Raw genomic sequence first — 18411 nt, 5'->3', positions numbered from 1 at the left:
GTAAAGAATCCACCTGCAATGCGGGAGACCTGGGTTCGATCCCTGGGTTGGGAAGATCCTCTGGAGAAGGGAAAGGCTACCTACTCCAGTATTCTGGACTGGAGAATGCCATGGACTGCATAGTCCATGGGGTTGCAAAGAGTCAGACATGACTGAGCAACTTTCACTTTCAATATAAAATAAAAAGTTAAAAAAAAATTCCATCATGAGAGCCCCACCTTTATGACCTCATCTGAACCCAATTACCTCCCAAAGGTCCTCATCTTTAAATATCATCACTTTGGAGGTTATGGCTTCAACATGTGAATTTGGGGATAGGGCACAGTTCAGCCCATAGCACCCTCTAAGATTCCGTGTGTCTCATAAGTAACCTGAGTTACTTAAAGCCTTGAAATTTGGACACATGTTCAGGGGTCTCAGCTGATGTGTATCTGTTAGGCATCTTTCGTGTGATAGCAGGTGCTGGCTGACCTGGGGGGCACCTGCCGTCAGGGCATTTTCAATCTGGTGCAAGAAACAGGAAAATAGGCATTCCCAACAGTGTGTGTGCACTGCAGTGAGAGACCTGCACAGTGCTGTGGAAGCTTCTGGATAAAAGTAATTCCCTAAAGGCTGGATTTCATTATCCCAGCCCAGGGAAGGAGGAAGGATCTGCTTGTTAAAAGGTCTGGAAGCGTGAGACAGCTTAGTGTGGTCCAGGAGTGGGCCTGGCTATGTCGGCTGACCCCGAGTGTGGGAGAGAGAGGAGACTGGAAACGAGGCTGAGGAGGAAGGTGGGGGGGCTGGGGTCTGGGGTCTTCCTGGCCTTGCTGTAGAGTCTCAGTTGCCTTTTAGAGCTCGTGAGAGGTCAGCGCTCTGTGTGTGTGTGTGTGTGTGTGTTCATTCAGGTAATGGGATAGGGAGGGTGTATGTATGTGTGTGCGCGCACACGCAGGTAATGGGGGAGGGTGTATGTGTGTGTGTTTAGGTGATGGGGTAGGGAGGGTGTGTGTGGGGGTGTGTGTGTGTGTGTTCATTCAGGTAATGGGATAGGGAGGATGTGTGTGTGTGTGTGTTTAGGCAATGAGGCAGGGAGAATGTGTATGTGTGTGCACATGTGTGCGTGTGTGTGTGCGTGCATGTTTTTGTTCGGGTAATAGGGTAGGGAGGGCTGTGCTGTCTCCCTGCCAGGGTGGGTTGACCCTTTGAGAGCCATCCAATAATGGGCCATTTCACGTGGCTTTTCAAGACTGGAGCTTGTAAAGCAAACAGAAAATGGTCTCCCTGAAGGCAGAGTCCCACGCTCTGTCCCCTGGGGACAGTTCCTTTGCTTTGCCTTCTTGGTTTGTTCGTTCAGTCCCTCAGGCTCCCTGCTGGGTCCAGGGAATGGGGTGGGGGTGTGATGGTTCCAGCACAGCCCGCTCTGGAAGAGCCCAGGCCCCTGAGCTGGATGAGGGCCTATGGAAGCAGAGGAGCCCTGATTCTGCACAGAATGTTCCAGAAGGCTCCCGTGGCGAAGCGTCCCCGCCTCTTGGAGCCGAGGATGAAGGTCACTCCAGGTGGAAGGAACAGCATGTGCAAAGGCCACAGACAGTCCCCCTGCTCCGACCCATGGGGTGACGGCAGAGAGTGTGGACACCTCACCTGAGTTCACATAGGTGCACTATTGAGTTGTGGGAGGAGCGGAGAGGCGGTAACACAGGGAAGGCAGAGCAGTGGACAGGGTCAGAGGTCTTAGGCCACCCCGCCTTCTCATCTTCCCCTAGGCTGTTCCCCCAGGCCTGCCCTCCTGTCCAACAAGGTCTGTCAATTACCACCTTCTCCAGCCAGAGCCCTTTAGGAAATGCCGATGATGAGTGATTGTTATCATGGTAATTAAAATTCCCTGGGAACAGCTTGGCTAATATCCATCAGTATCTGCAGTCAGCTTGGCCGTGAGCTGAAATCGGGATGAACGCCTCGAAGCAGAGCTCAGAGTGCCAAGCAGTGCGTGAGGAGGATTTAAGGCTGAGGCCACCCACCCCCCACCCCCCACCCCCCACCTCCTACCTCCTGCAAGTGCCATGGGGGCTGTGTGGGTCTTTCCTCCTTAAATGGCATTTACGAGGCTGGGTGCTTTGCTGCCTTTATCACAGTGAGGAACACGTGAGGAACAGAGCAGGACTCTGCAGAATCTCATGGCTTCTCTAGAAAGCAAATGTTTGCCCCATTTGTGGCCTGAGACCTGGTGGTTGGGGGTTAATTTCCATGGAGCGCTCTTCCCAGCACTGTTCTTGGGGAGGGGGTCAAGTGTTGATGCTTGACTGTGGGTGATGGGCTTGGATGCACAGAGCAGAAATCATGTGATGAAAAGCTACTTCGGTGTATCTTGCAGGGTTGGTGGGGGCAGGGCAGTGAGGAAAGAGAAGGTGTGAGGACAGGCGTGGGCCCATGTTGGGGGGAGGGGAGATGGCTGCTCAGAACTGGGATCCCCCACCCCTTACCAGTCCAGCTTTCTCCCATGCAGAAGGCATTTTCCAAAACCCGGACAGCATCTTGAATGCACCTGTACATCCTGTGCCTCCCATACAAGGTGATGCACCTGTGTGCTCTCACCTGACCCTCCACCTCCACCACCCCCATTCCAGCCTGGAGGAATCAGGAAGTGCTGCTCCTCTAGCTGGTCCAGGATCCTCCGCCAGTCTGTCTGATCTCTGCCCATCTCAGTAGTACCAGCCTTCCACTGGGACTGCAGCGCCAGCATGAGAGAAACAGACAGACTGAAGCCCTGTTACAGTGAACTGAACTCACCTGCCCACTAGACCCCAGGGAGGCCCTGCAGGCCTGGCAGACTGGTAGGGCCATGGCCCCTGCTGAGCATAAATATTGGGGTGAATTATATGAAATTTGCAAGGGTTTTTATAGGTCAAAAATGGTTGCATATAAAAAAAGTAGGTTGAATATCAAGAGTTTCATGCAATTCAATCTAATATTTTGGATCCTATGCTCTTTATCCTGTTTTCCAAAAGAATTTGACTGATGAACGTTTTTTAAGTGGGTGGTAGGGTGGATCGTTGTAACAGGAAGTGAGGCTGATGGCGCGGGGCCTGCTGGCTGTGATGTGCCAGGGCAGGCAGGGGCAGCTGGGGCTGTGGGTCTCCCTGCTACTTGAGGAAAGACTGGGAGCACATGGCTGCCTTGTGCCCTGGAGGTCACGAGTCAGGAAGGTGCACGGCACGTCCTGCTAGGCACTCCCTGTTTATTCCTCTTAAATATGAAGTGGTAAATCCACTTGATTAATTACAAGAACTTGGGTGAAACCCTCAGGCCACTTCCCCAGGAAGGCGCCAGACGTTATGGATTAGGACAAGCTCCAACGAGCAACCGGTGCCTGCCAATTCAGTCATTCAGCCAGTGTATCAGATGTGTTCTAGGAGCTTGAAGGTCAATAGTGAGCAGAGGGGCCCTGGGCCTCCCCCCTGAGTGGTAGACTTTTGTGGGAGAGACAGATAAAAATAAAGGACCAGCCAAGGGACTTACCTATCTGTCCAGTGGTTAAGACCCTGTGCTTCCAGGGCAGGGGGCACAGGTTTGATCCCTGATTGGGGATCAAACTAAGATTCCCACATGCCTCATGGTATAGACAAAATGTTAAATAAACAAAGGACTTGCCAGAAGGTGGAAGCAACCCAGTGTCCAATGATGGATGAGTGGATAAAGAAAGTGTGATATATACATAAAACAATATTATTCAGCCTCAAAAAGGAAGGAAGTCCCATACTGATGAACCCCAAGGACATTACGCTCAGTGAAATAAACCAAATACTGTATGTACTTCAAAAAGACAACTACTGTATGATTCCACTTAATTCCTAGAAAGTAGAACAGTGGTCACCAGGCCCAGAGGGAGAAGGGAGTGGGGACTTGTTTCATGGGTCAAGTTTTTTAGTTTTGGAGACACGTGTGCCCCAGTGTTCATCGCAGCACTGTTTATGATAGCCAGGACATGGAAGCAACCTAGATGTCCATCAGCAGATGAATGGATAAGAAAGCTGTGGTACATATACACAATGGAATATTACTCAGCCATTAAAAAGAATACATTTGAATCCGTTCTAGTGAGGTGGATGAAACTGGAGCCTATTATACAGAGCAAAGTAAGTCAGAAAGAAAAACACCAATACAGTATACTAACGCATATATATGGAATTTAGAAACGATGATCCTATATGCGAGACAGCAAAAGAGACACAGATGTAAAGAACAGACTGTTGGACTCTGTGGGAGAAGGCGAGGGTGGGATGATTTGAGAGAATAGCATTGAAACATGTATGTTATCATATGTGAAATAGATCGCCAGTCCAGGTTCGATGCATGAGACAAGTGGTCGGGGCTGGTGCACTGGGATGACCCTGAGGGATGGGATGGGGAGGGAGGGGAAGAGGGGTTCAGGATGGGGAACACATGTAAATCCATGGCTGATTCATGTGAATGTATGGCAAAAACCGCCACAATATTGTAAAGTAATTAGCCTCCAATTAAAATAAATTTTAAAAAATAGTTTTAGTTTTACAAGATAGAAAGAGTTTTGGAGATATGCTACCCAACAGTGTGAATGTCCTTAACTTATTGAACTGTATACTTAGAAATGGTTTAGAGGGTAAATTTACAGCATAGTGTGGGGTCCTGCCCCACTGGGGAACTGACTTTTCTTCCTGGAGGGCAGGCTGACAATATGTGTCATCTTAATGAACACACATCCTTTGACCCAGCAGTTCATCTCCTGGGAATACTTCCTAAGGCAGTAGCCGAAGCCTGTCTCTTGGGTGTGTCAGGGCATTGGTTGCAGCTCAGTTCAGAAGCGTGAAAAATAGGAAACAATTTAAGCATTCATCAATAGTGGGGCAGAGGGTGATTTAACTAAGTTTAATAAATATAAACCATAGTTTGATATAGAGACCATTACAATATTTATTAACACAGAACAACTGCTATGATATATAGTTAAGTATCATAGAATACATCTATGTGATTTATTCTTCCAAAAGAGGAAGGAAGGAAGGAAAGAAGGGGGAGGAGACTGAATTGGGTGTATGCCAGGGAAGGGTGTAAGAGAATTCACAGCCCAGTGTTAAGCAGGGCTCTGTCTGTGTGGCTGTCTTCATTATGCTCTCTTGTTATTGCCTGAATTTTGCACATGCTGTGCTGTGTTTAGTTGCTAAGTCATGTCCGACTCTCTGCAACCCCATGGACTGTAGCCTGCCAGGCTCCTCTATCCATGGGGATTCTCTGGGCAAGAATACTGGAGTGGGTTGCCATGCCCTTTTCCAGGGATCTTCCCAACCCAGGGATAGAACCCAGGTCTCCCTCATTGAAGGCAGACTCTTTATCAGCTGAGCTACCAGTGAGTGAGTGAGTGAGTGAAAGTCGTGTCTGAGTCTACAACCCCATGGACTGTGCAGTCCATGGAATTCTCCAGGCCAGAATACTGGAGTGGGTAGCCTTTCCCTTCTCCAGGGGACCTTCCCAATCCAGGGATGAACCCAGGTATCCCTCATTGCAGATGGATTCTTTATCAGCTGAGCCACAAGGGAAGCCCAAGAATACTGGAGTGGGTAGCCTATCCTTTCTGCAGCAGATCTTCCTGTCCCAGAAGTCAAAGTGGGGTCTCCTGCATTGCAGGGGGATTCTTTACCAATTGAGCTATGAAGGAAGACCCTAATTTTGTTTGCTCTGTATGTATTTCTCAGGAATAATATAAATAAAAAAAGACAAAGCAGAACCATGGCTGTTTAGGGAGGCAGTGCAGTGCAGGTCCTAAACCTGCCCAGACCCCACCAGTCACAGAGGGTCGCCTCACTCGGTCTCCCTGAGGCTCACACACGTGGAGGCAGTAGGTTGGGTACCAGGGGAGGGCAGGCAATGCCAGCATTGTTGGATACCCAGGCCTCCGCTTAGCAGAGGGAGGCCAGGTAAGCCCCTCGCCAGCTTCCCCATGGCATTTTGGGCTTGGGCACCTGGTCTCAGGAGCCACGCAGCAGCTCTGCAGGAACAGGGTGGCCTTGCCAGTGACTGTTTGTGTTTATCTCCTCTCTCTCTATGGCACTTCTCTGCCCTCTAAGCATCCAGACCCTTGGTGTCCATGGCGCTGATGAGTGACCTACTGAGGATTTAGCACTCACAACCACAATTTAGAGAGCCCCCACTGCACATCTTTAGACTGTTGAGATGAGACTGTAGGACCTCTGGTGTGATGTAGAGGCCAACAGAATGGTGAACTGGTGTTGGGCAAGTTGCTTGACTTGTCCAAGCCTCAGTTTTCCCATATGGAAAATGGGGATAATAATAGAGCGTCCTCAAGGAACCGTTATCACTGGATGCCTCTCGGAATGGGGGAGGAGACATTTTGATTTCACACTTTGTGAATTTTAGATCTTATGCATACATTACTGATTCAAAGAAATAAATACATATTGTAGGAGGGCTGCGAGAGGATCAGAAAGGGTTTTCTAAGGTGGCTCCATGAAGCATTCATCCCGCTAGATGGGTTCTGTGTTATTCAAGTGTAGTGTTAGTCACTCAGTTATGTCTGACTCTCTGTGACCCCATGGACTGTAGCCCACCAGGCTCCTCCGTCCATGGGATTTTCTAGACAAAAATACTGGAGTGGGTTGCCATTTCCTCCTCCTGGGGATCTTCCTGACCCAGGGGTTGAACCCCAGTCTCCTGCATTGCAGGCAGATTCTTTACCATCTGAGCCACCAGGGAACAGAACATAACTTTATTATGTTATTCAAGAGCCACACCCAAACACAGGCCCTTCTACACTGGGAAGCTGGAAGGGAGGGCTCAGTGACTCGTGTCTGGGACAGGGTTTGGACTCCGTGGTCCTGAGTCTGTCACTCTGGAGCATAAGGAGGTGACTGCCATCTGTTTGGAAAAATAGGCACACGTCAATCCACAAGTGAACAGGAAGCGCTGTACCATGAAGTGCCACAGTTACGGTTATGTAGACCCATCACTAGGATTGAGTTTCTGTAGGAAAACTTGCTGGGTAGGTTCCACTGGGAAGCACTGCATCTCCTTTTGCCCTATTGGAGATCATTATGCACATTTGTGTGTTAAAGGCTCTGAGAAGTCCTGCGGTAACAGCTTGGTTTAATTGAATGCTTCTCACTGTACAGTATGGGGTACATGATCAGGGACTCTTCTTTATTTTGTTCTTTTTTTCCTTTTTTTTTTGGCCCAGCCCCTGCTAACATCCCACAGAAGCAGGGTGGTGCAGAGGGTCAGGGAGTGGGAAACACTGTCCTCTAGAGAATGAGGGCAGACTCTGGTCTTCTGATTTTTTTTAATTATTATTATTTATTTCTGACTGCGCCGGGTTAACGATGCTGTGAACAGGCTTTCTCTAGTTGTGGCGAGCGGGGGCTCCTCCCTCGTTGCAGTGCTCGGGCTTCTCACTGTGGTGGCTTCTCTTGCAGAGCGCAGGCTCTAGGTGGGCAGGCTCAGTAGTTACGGCACGTGGGCTTAGTTGTCCCCTGACATGTGGGATCTTTCTGGACCAGGGATTGAACCCATGTCCCCTGCATTGGCAGGCGGATTCTGGACCACCTGGGAAGTCCTGGTCTTCTGCTGTGAAATTGTCCCTCTTGAGTAGGAGACTTGGTCCCCTGGTTGCACGTCCCTCAGATGAGACGAGGAGGGTGACCGTGAGGGTCGTGGGCACCTTGTCTGTCGAGTGGCTGCTCCGTGCCTGGGCCCAGGTTGTGGGGATTTACATTCACACGTGAGCCTGATCCTCTTGGCCGCCCCAGGAGCCAGCGCTGCTCCTGCCTCCCACCTACCAAAGATGAAACTGGGAGTAGGGGGGGGGCGCGGGGGGTCGATGCGTCCAGATCTCCCGGCTGCAGGGCAACAGATCTAGGATTCAACCCCAGCATGGCTGCTCTGACCACCCCCAAGGTTCCTCTTCTCGGAAAAGGTCATGGCCTTCCTTTACCCACTCCTACTCTTCTTACAAATGCCCTGAAGGCATTTCCTTCATCAGGAAAGAGATTACGGAGCACTTGATGTTTTCTGAAGCAGATGTTAAGGGTTCCGGGACCTCACCTCAGTCTCTGCCCTGAATTCTAATCTGTGGCTCACTCTGAGCTCCGGCCTGTCTGTGCCCTGCATAGGGATGACCGCCTCCCAAGAAGCTCTCCAAGACCACGGCCAATACCAGGCTGTGGCCAGCCCGGCTCTTCCTTCCGCCTCTTGTGTCTCTGCCCAGAATCTCGAGGGATAGCGGGGGGGAGGGCAGGAGGGAGGCAATGGCTTCTTGCACACCATCTGGGAGGGAGGGCTGGCTCAGGGGCGGGGGGCTCATGTCACAGGGAGAGCTGCTCTGTATCCTGTGCTCTGAGCCGATGTCTCCCCCCACCAGGTCTGGAAGAGGTCAGGGGCCTGGTTCTACAAAGGGATCCCCAAGTTCATCCTGCCCCTGAAGACCCCCGGCCAGGCCGATCACCCCTCCTTCCGACCGTTGCCTGTGGAGCCGGCAGAGCAAGAGCCCAGAAGCACTGAGACCAGCCGCGTCTATACCTGGGCCCGAGGGAGAGGTAAGGTCCCCATCACCCCCCTCCCGGGACCGCAGCCAACATTCGGCTCATCAACCCGCCAGGCGCTGCCTCGGGCGCCGGCCAGTGCCCGCCACACCCCCACGCAGCCCACACAGGTCTGCATCCCTCTCTGTGCCCTCGGCTCTATCTGCACCACATGGGCGGCTGGACCTCAGCAGGGTGCTTGCTTCCAGTGGGAGGGGCCCCTGTGGGCCGTGTCACAACCAAGCACAAATTTGGGGGCAGGGCTGCTGTGAGCAGCGCTATGGATGTGTGAAGAAATGTGATGTCAATTGAGGTTTCTTGCAAAGGATGAAAATGCCTCTTTCTAAGGCAGATGTATACCATCTCTTCTCATCACTTGTCTTATGTCTCAGAAAAAGGGGCTCCTTGGCTTCCCTGGTCCTGACAAGCAAACAGATAGTGTGCCAGGGCCCCTTGGTGTTCGTGGTGGCCAGCTGAAGCGGGTGTGCCCTAAGTGGCCACCGTCAGAAGAGGAAATGGCTACCATCACAGGTCATGACAACAGTGCCAAGCATGGTGGATGGCTCTCTACTGCTTGCATGATGTTTTAGTGTTTGCAATTTTATTTTCAAAGCTCTTGGTCTCACAACAGGCTCCAGAAGTGGACAGGGCAGCTATTTTATAGCCCTATTTCATAGATGAGTAGCCTGAAGCCCAGAGAAGGGGAGGGATTTTCTCAGATGAGTGTGGCCAAGTTGGAAACGAAAGGTGAGGTCCTGCCCTTGGGGCTCTGGCTCCTTGTGCCTGGAAGTGCCCGAGTTCTAGCCCAAGACTCAGGGTCTGAGGTCCTACAGGAGACACGGTGGCCCAGAGGGATGAGGGCTTATCCTGACCCTGGGGGGCGATGGACCCAAGTTAGTGGACGTGGCAGCTGCTTTTGAGTGGCTCCCGAACATCGCCGTCTTTGGATTATGACGTGGCATTTATCTTCATATCGTTTGGACTTTGATTGTCTTGTTACAAAAGTAAGGCATGTTTGTTATACAATTTTGAGAGTTGTCATATGGTATAATTTACAAGGTAAAAGTGCCCTGGAGGTCAGCCCTTCCAGACATAATCAGCATTAACAGCTTAGCCTCTGTTCTCCAGACATTTTTTTATCGGCATCACTTGGTTTTTTGCAGCCCGCCCTCCTGGCTAATTCTCCTGGACTCTGTTTGCATTTTTAATTCCCATGAGTTGGCCCTCCCTGCCATCACTGCCCATTGCTGCCACAGATGAGTCTTGATGGGGACCATGGCAAGTGCAGGTGGAGCCTGGGCAGGCAGAGGGTGGCCAGAGAGGCGTTCCTTTCCCACCCTCAGCACTGGGGCTTTCTCCTGCCCCAGCCGGTCTATGTCCCTCAGACCAAGGGAAGAGACATGGCTGTGGAGAGTGCAGGCCTGGAATGTTGCTTCCCATAGCTTGAGAAGAGGCCTTGAGACCTTACCCCAAAGGGGCCTCTCTGCCCTCTCTGCTCCAGCCCTGGTGTGGCACATACGTGCACACACAAACACACACATCCCTGGGGAAGGGCAAGACCTTCTCTTATCTTCTCCTCAGCCACACAGACACACAGATGGCCTTTTAATTATGTGGGCGAGGAGGCAAGCAGCCCACACACTTGGATCTGGCATCCCTTATTAACTGAGTTTGCAGCGAAGCCAGGCCAGGCAACGTGGAGGTCACCCCTCTACCCCAATATGAACTTGGTCTCCCTCTGCAGACCAGGTAAGAAACCCCCCAGGCTCCCAGACCATAAGGGCATAGGCAAGTGGCTTCTGCTTGCCACCTGCAACCCCATCGTCAGTGATGCTGGGTGCCAGGCAGCAGGCTGGGGCCAGAGCTGCAGTCTGTGGTCCAGATTGGAGCCTGTCTGCTAAGCCTGGTCTTCGTAGCACCCAGGCTTCCCTGTCCTTCACCATCTCCCAGAGTATGCTCAGATTCATGTCCATTGAGTCCATGATGCCATCCAACTGTCTCATCCTCTGTCGATCCCTTCTCCTTTTGCCCTCAAACTTTCCCAGCATCAGGGTCTTTGGCTCCTTGCGTCAGGTGGCCAAAGTATTGGAGCTTCAGCTTCAGTATCAGTCCTTCCAATGAATATTCAGGGTTGCTTTCCTTGAGGATTACTAGTTTGATCTCCTTGCTGTCTAAGGGACTCTCAAGAGTCTTCTCCAGCACCACAGTTTGAAAGCATCAATTCTTTGGAGACACTTGGAGGCGGTGAAAACCACCTTGCCCCGCTGAGGCAGCCCTCTTCCGGGGCTCTTGTCTCTGGGGTCCCCAAAGACAGCATCCCCTCCCGCCCCACAGTCCCTGCTCCCTGATGTGGAGGCTCATGGTGACACCAGCTCCCTCTCTCTGACCCTCCCTCCCTAACACTCTCTTCTGTCTGTCTGTCTGTCTGTCTGTCTCTCTGCTTTTGGACTAGTGCACTTATGTCTCCCCCACCCCAGTGCACTTCACTTGGAGGAGAAAGGGGAATCGATAGACAGAAGCCATGAACTTTGCAGTCTACAGAGCAGTCAAGTGAAATGTATTGATGTTTCTGAGGCAGGTTCCTTTTCTTCCTCCTTCAAATTTTCTTTGTTAATTTTTAAATACATGAGCAGACCTGATATATTTTTAACAAGTGTAAACAATTCAAAAGTCAATGAAAAATTAAAATCTGTTCTGCCTGCCATCATCTCCAAACCCCTTTCTCCCTGTCCCTACCAGCATATACTTGCTATAGGGTTATTTTTTGTTTTGTTTTTAACAACAAAAATAGGCTCTTACCCATAACTCTGAAAATTGGTTTTTTTTTTTGTCACTTAAAAGAATATCATGGGCATCCCTCCAGGTCAACAGATATAGATTTTACTGCATCCTTTTTAATGGCTGAATAAAATCCCATCATATTATATATTGTGATTTAATTATTCACCTATTTATGGGCATTCAGATGATTTCTGGCTTTTTGCCTCTGCGAGCAATACTGAAACATTCTTATGTGTGTACGATGCTTCTATTTCCATGGGGCAGGTTTCCCAAAACAGATTGTGTGTTTTAATTCTCGATAGACATTACCAAACTATATTCTGAAGATGATAGCCTTTTGTGCTCATTTATACCTGCATCCTTGCCTGCCATAAATATTATTGGTGTTTATCATTTTGACCAGTATACTAGATGAAAAATGATATTGCATTTTTAAAATTTCTACATTTGACTATCTCTTCATAGCTTTATTATTTATTGATATTTAGGCTTCCTTTTTTTAAAATTGGCTGTTTAAACTCATCACTCATTTTTTATTATGTTGTTTATTTCCTCTTACTGATTTGTATTAATAGATATTAATTATATATTAAATGAGTTGCAAATATTTTTCTCCTTGACTTTACATTTTGTTTGGCTTTAGTCTTTACTTATAGCATTTTGCATTTTTTTCATTCTTTTTTAAATTTATTTTTATTTTTTTAATTTTTTTAAATTATTAAAAAATTTTTTTTAATTGGAGGATAGTTGCTTTACAGTGTTCCTACCTTACATTGACATGAATCAGCCGTGTCCCCTCCCTCTTCAGCATCCCTCCCACCTCCCACCCCATCCCACCCCTCTAGGTTGTCACAGAGTACTGGGTCAAGCTCCCTTCCTCATACAGTAAATTCCCACTGGCTGTCTTTATATATGGTAATGTAGATGTTTCAATACTACTGTCTCAATTCATCCCACCCTCCCCTTCCTCTGCTGAGTCCACAAGTTTGCTCTCTATGTCTGCATTTCTATTGCTGCCCTACAAATAGGTTCATCAGTACCATTTTTCTAGATTCCATATATATTGCATTTTACCATTTAAAACCAATTTCTTTTCATTTTTGTAAAGTCAAGTATGTCTTTTTTTTCTTTCTTTGTGGCTCATAGGTTTTCTATCTTATTCTTAAATGTCTTTCTCTCTAAGGTTAAAAAAATTGCTAAATAAAAAGTTTAAATAAGGTGAGAATAAAAAGATATACTTAAATATGACAAAAATTACCCAAGAAGCAGAAATGTAGCACCAAGTATCAAATTAACTGATAAAGCACTGAAGCCATGTTCTATCAAAGAACAAGTCAAAAATACCTCGATCATCACCCTCATTCAACAGTATTTTGTAGTATTTAACCAAAGTAATAAGGTTAACTAAAGAAAATAAAATTACTTGTTACTATTGGAAAAGAAAACATTCTTGGGAATTCCCTGGTGATTCAGTGGTTAGGACTCCTCAGTTCGACTTCAGGGGGCATGGGTTCGATCCTGGTTGGGGAACTAAGATCCTGCAGGTACAGGGTGCAGCCAAAAAAGAGAAAAAATTATCTTATTTGTAGATGATGTAATTGTATACAAGAAAACCAAGATAATCTACAAAAACAACCCACTAGCATTAATAAGACAACTGGAAAGTGACAGGATAGAAAGTAAATCAAAGTTTATACCAAACTATTGTGCAACTGTAGGTGTAAACTATTTGCTGTAAAAATCAACAATTTTAACCTATACTTATTAGAAGTAAAAATGGAAAAATCCATTCACAATTGGGACAAAAATTGTAAAATGTCAAGAAACAAATTTTTAAAGACTATAGCTCAAATATAGAGAAAATTACGGAATCTTACCGAAGGCCATAGAGTGGAATATTACTAAACCTTAAAAAAGAATGAGATAATGACATTTGCAGCAGAATGGATGGACTTAGAGATTATCATTCTAAATGAAGTCAGACAAATATCTTACAACATCACTTATATGTAGAATCTAAAAATGGTGCAAGTAAACTTATTTACAAAACAGAAATGGACTCACAGACGTAGAAAACAAACTTAGACTCTCAGAAACAGACATAAAAAACAAACTTATGGTTCCCAGAGGGGAAAAGGTGGGGAGGGATCATTTGGGGATTTGGGTTTAACAAATACACACTGCTATCTCTTACCTCCTTTTCCGGCCAACTGCCATCTCCATGGTCCACCTAGACACTTTGCTGTGTTCTGTCTGCCTTACTAAAGCCAGCAGGTACCTTCCACCACCTCCTCCACCCCCATGGGTCTGGTGGCCAACAGGACCTTTTGCTTGCAGTCCCTCAGGACTTACTTGCATACTTTAAAAGCTGCTACCTGAGGTCTGCCTTCCAATCAGCCGGAATCTTGGTGCTCACGAATCCTCTCCATTGGAGCACTAACAGGTCTTGGCACGCCCTCAAACACTGGGAGCTACTGAAAATAAAATAAGCTCCTTGGATAATCACAAGGTTTGTGAGAGAAGCAAGAGGTAGGACTGGATTGGCACTGGTGTTCGTCTCCTACCTGGGGCCAGTCCTTCAGGATAAATAGATAAACAAGGACCTACTATATAGCACAGTTGTAACAACCTATAATGGAAAAGAATCTGAAAAAGTATATATAATCACTTTGCTATACACCTGAAACATTGTAAGTCAACTATACTTCAACTTTTTAAAGAGTTACTATAACCAAAAGGTAGATTACTATAATCAAGAGAAACAGTATGGTATTGTTACCAGAATAAATAGAATATCTATTTTATATAGATAAGTGGATCAGAATAGAAAAATAATAGAGCCAAGGATGTATGGAAGCTGAAGATAGGTAGCTTTTCACTTCAGTGGAAAAATAACTGGTTTATTTAACAAGCAGGGTGAGCATAATTAGATTCCCATCCCATTCTGTGTGTACCCAGAAACACACTGCAGACAGATTAAAGGTCTAAATGTTAAAAATAACACAAAGGATGTGTCAGAGAAAGATATGAAGTGTTTCTTTCCTCTGTGTTAAACTCAGAGCTGGTAGAGCGCTGTGCCTCAGGGACAGGTGAGCTGACTCCCTGAGATCGCTATGCTCTCCCTCCTCTGGACACTGGGCGTTGCTTTTGGTCAAGGATCTGCCTGCAGAACCCCTTGGTAAGCCCCATACAGGCTTACTCATAGCAGGACGTTCATCCTTTCTCCAGGAGGGGATGGGAAACAGTGTGTCCTGAGTTCCCCCTCTGACTGGCCCTGGGTCTAACCTGGCTGTCTCTGGGGGCAGGGCTCCACCCTCCCACCCAATCAGTCCAGCTGGGATGTGGGCACCATGCTACTTTCCCTTGGCAGGTCGTTGCTCCAAGTTCATGGCGGCAATAAAATATAGTCAGTTTTTGTGCATCCCAGGCCCCTCTGTTCCTCTGTGAAATATAATATATAAATGGTAGAAATGGTACTGTGGGCTCTTGGGTCTTAATCCCTTTAGAGTTGGGCCACATCTTTTGAAGGTTTCTTTCCTTTCAACTGGATTCTCACTTTTGGGCAACATATGGAAAGATATTTGCTGGGAATGGGGATATTAATGTGGCATATTTGGGAAATAAGGGGTTATTTTCTTTTTTTCTTGTATACTGGAAAGCTTAGAGGAAGCAGCTGAGACTTTGGTTCAGCAGCTCAGTTATGTCAGGACAGATGTCTTTATCATTCTTGCTCTTTCCCTCATGGTTGTAAGATGGTTGCTACAGTTCCAGCCATCACTATAAAGAAAAGAAAAAAGTTCAAAGAAGAGGCTAGAAAATTAAGCTTTTTGCTTCTGCAGCCTTGCATCACAATAGAAGCAGGCTGGTACTTGTGCTAGAGGAGCCTCATTCCCTATTGATGGAGAGCTGAATTGATCTGACCCAAGTCATTAAGTGTGGCCATTTTTCTCAGATAGGATTTTGTACCTCTCTACCTCCAGTGCTAGAATACTTAATGTGATGGGGCTTATTGTCTTCATCCCCCAGTGTGTGACTGGGAGACAGCATTGCCCTGGGTCTGCTCTGTGGTTGGTCTGTCCACCTTTGCCAGCAGTGGCTGTACGCACCTGAGATGGGGTGGGGATTGGGCTGAAGCCCCAAGGAAGTAAACGTTTGTCGCTCAGTCATGTCTAACTCTTCACTAGCCCATGGACTGTAGCCTGCCAGGCTCCTCTGTCCATAGGATTCTCTAGGCAAGAATACTGGAGTGGGTTGCTATGCCCTCCTCCAGGGGATCTTCTTGACCCAGGGATCGAACCTGGGTCTTTTGCTTTGGAGGCAGATTCTTTACCCTTTGAGCCACCAAGGAAGCCAAGTCTCCGGTCCATATAGTGCTTGCTCTGAGGGTTTTTTAGGATGTGTGTGCTTTTCTAAGATGGGGGCTGGAGAGCCAAGGTTCCTAGGGCACCAACCCCTGGATCAGTGAGGTTCTGCTGTGTTCACCTCTCTTAGGGATCCTGGGGCTGGGGTCCCATCACCTAACGCTTTTATCACTTCTCTATGGCCTGGCCAGATCAGGGTGGCCTTTCCACTCTGCCCTCCTCCCTACACCCCGAAAAGCCCCAGCTGAGCACAGGCAGGTGCCTGAGCTCCCAGTAGCCACGAGGCAAACTCACTTTCCCCTCCCTGCTGAGGCCTGGGTCACAATCCCTCCCAGGACCCTCCGCAAGAGCCTTCCCACCCCCTCCCCATCATCCCCCTGAGCAGAGCACAGGCTTCCTGGATGGAATTGAATAGAATAACACATGGGTTCCCTTCAAGGTCTGTTCTGGAAAAGTATATTGAGCTTCAGATTTGTTCCAGTTGGGTAGTTTTAAGAAAAATCAGTTTCCTTATCACTTCATTGGTTTGCTAGACTTGAAACAAATTTTTTTGGGATTCTAAACTGTGTTCTGTGTTTGCGGTCCAGTGAAAGCAAGCTTTGGGGTTGTTTGGGTTGAGTGGTCTGATTCAGCTCAACCACAAATGTTTTGCCTGGGGCCACCCTTCCTGAATGACCCCTCAGCCAATCTTTCCACCCTCTCGCCACCATCTCCTGGCCCCCTGGAGAAGCCGAGTCATGAATGCTGTGTTGGCCTCAGCCAGGGCTCCTTGACTCACGGCCATTATCTCCTCTGATGCTCAGAACAGCCTGTGGGGCAGTTATGGATGTGAAATTGACTCTGAGTGATGGATGAGGAGGGGGACATCTGCCCAAGGTCACATGGGCTCCAGGTTCCTAAGTCCTGGCCCACGCTCCTGCCACATGCACTGGCTTTCCCCTCTTGGACTTGGTTCAAGGGCTTTGGGTTGCTAAGAACAGACAACAAAGGACAGCTCAAGTCAGGGGTTGCTGGCAGGCTGCTGAGGAAGGTCTTCCAGAAGCAGGGGTGGACAGAAAGGCCTTTCCAGGCCTGTGGTGCTGGGACTCAGAGTAGCAGCTGCCTCTGCTTCTCAGGGAACTCTGAGATCAGCTCCATTCCCCAGCCTCTGCTCGCCCCAGTTGGACACAACTGCAAGTCTGCACACCCTTCAGTCTCAGCCTCTGTTCCCACTCTCAGGACCCCATGTCCTCACTTGGGGAGGATGTGTTGGCCCAGCTCCCTTCTGCTCAGGCTGCTGTTTATGCATCTAGCCTGTATCCCATCAGGTATTATAGATGGTGTGGCCAGTGAGGCCCAATTTGAGGCTGTTTTCCCCACAAGCAGAGCTGGAACAGAGCAGGGGGAAATTTATCTCTGTTGCTCAATAGCCATTGAACCACAGAGTTGTATGTTTTATATCTTATAGGATAGTGAGCTCCTTGTCACTGGGAGCATTCAAACAGAGGCTGGATATTTTACTAGGGACACTATAACTCAGACACTAGGAGAAGCTTACTGTAGGCTTGTTACTGTGTATGCAGAGTTATGCCCCCATGTTGTAACCGGGACTGGGAGAATGGAGACACAGTCTATGGCCCAAGATCAAGGCAGCCACTCCGCTTTGAACTTGAGACCTCTGTCTCGTTAACACAGAGCTGTAGCCGGCTGAGCTAATAAACAGTTTCGTGGCGGCCGTTTTTCCATCAAACGCATATGCTGTTTCCTGACTTCTTAACGCAGCATGCTATTTATACCAGTAGATCCATTCATTCTTAATGAGCCACGGTTGTGGATTGTAAAATGTTTTATTTTCAGACAGGATTGCTCACTGCCCAGAGCCAGTTGTTGCTATGCTGCCTTCCTTCTTTCTCTGTTCCTGAGAAATTAACATTTTGGAAGCCCTGTTCCTGAGAAATTAGCATTTTGGAAGCTCCTTGGGGGCTCTTAACTGCCTTCTCCCAACCCCCCAATCATCCCCAGTGTTTCCCCAGCAGATTCAGGACTTGCCATTTCTGTCACATCAGCCTGGACATGGTGCATGGACTCCCTGCAGCCTTCAGAGCAGCTGGGAATGCGTGTTGTGTGCAGGGGGGTGGGGGAGGCAGGCTGGCCGAGGCTCAGAGAAGCAGGCAGAGCAGAGCAGGAGGGCTTCTGTGCTCGGAGGCAAGGTGCCATCTGTCCTGGGAGGCTTGGACATTTGCTGGTGTTGTAGGTCACAAACTGGTGGAACAGTGACTCCCCCTGACTCACTGCTTTAAATTAATTAACAACATTTTTTAAAAGGTAGAGAATTCTCATTAAAAAGAATATAGGGTTCTGGCTTCTTTTTTTGACAATCAGAAGGTCTAGCCATACTGCCCCTCCCTGGATAAATTGGACAGGCTAAGTGGCAACCTCCCCTTCACAGAGACCCTGCAGTCTCTGGTTTGCCGCAGTCCCCACCCCTCCCTATTGTCTCTCTTGCTTTTTTTTTTTTTTTTAAAAGATATTTGGTGCTGTTCTTTTGTTTTTTAATTGCTGCACTGGGTCTTCATTGCTGCATGTGGGCTTTCTAATTAGAGGAAGGAATACGTGGGCTTCTCACTGTGGGGCTTCTCTTGTTGCAGAGCACAGGCTCTGGGCATGCGGGCTCGGTAGTTGTGTCTTGCTGGTTCTAGGGCAGGTGGGGGCGGGCTTCAGGAGCTGTGGTACCCGGGCTTCGT

At 48.2% G+C, this 18411-nt stretch overlaps 1 protein-coding gene across 5 annotated transcripts in view; it reads left to right on the top strand.

Moving 5' to 3' along the window:
- Positions 1 to 18411, top strand: part of RPH3AL (rabphilin 3A like (without C2 domains)) — a 136741-nt gene that overhangs the window by 102464 nt on the left and 15866 nt on the right. For all 5 annotated transcript variants that reach the window (XM_043478562.1, XM_043478590.1, XM_043478552.1 and 2 more), the window contains one exon: positions 8387 to 8561. In XM_043478562.1, coding sequence (XP_043334497.1) covers positions 8387 to 8561 — 175 coding nt within the window. The remainder of the gene's footprint in view (positions 1 to 8386; positions 8562 to 18411) is intronic.

The sequence above is a fragment of the Cervus canadensis genome, chromosome 1 (genome assembly GCF_019320065.1).
Source record: "Cervus canadensis isolate Bull #8, Minnesota chromosome 1, ASM1932006v1, whole genome shotgun sequence".
NCBI lineage: Eukaryota > Metazoa > Chordata > Mammalia > Artiodactyla > Cervidae > Cervus > Cervus canadensis.
This window is presented reverse-complemented; position numbering and strand designations above follow the sequence as displayed.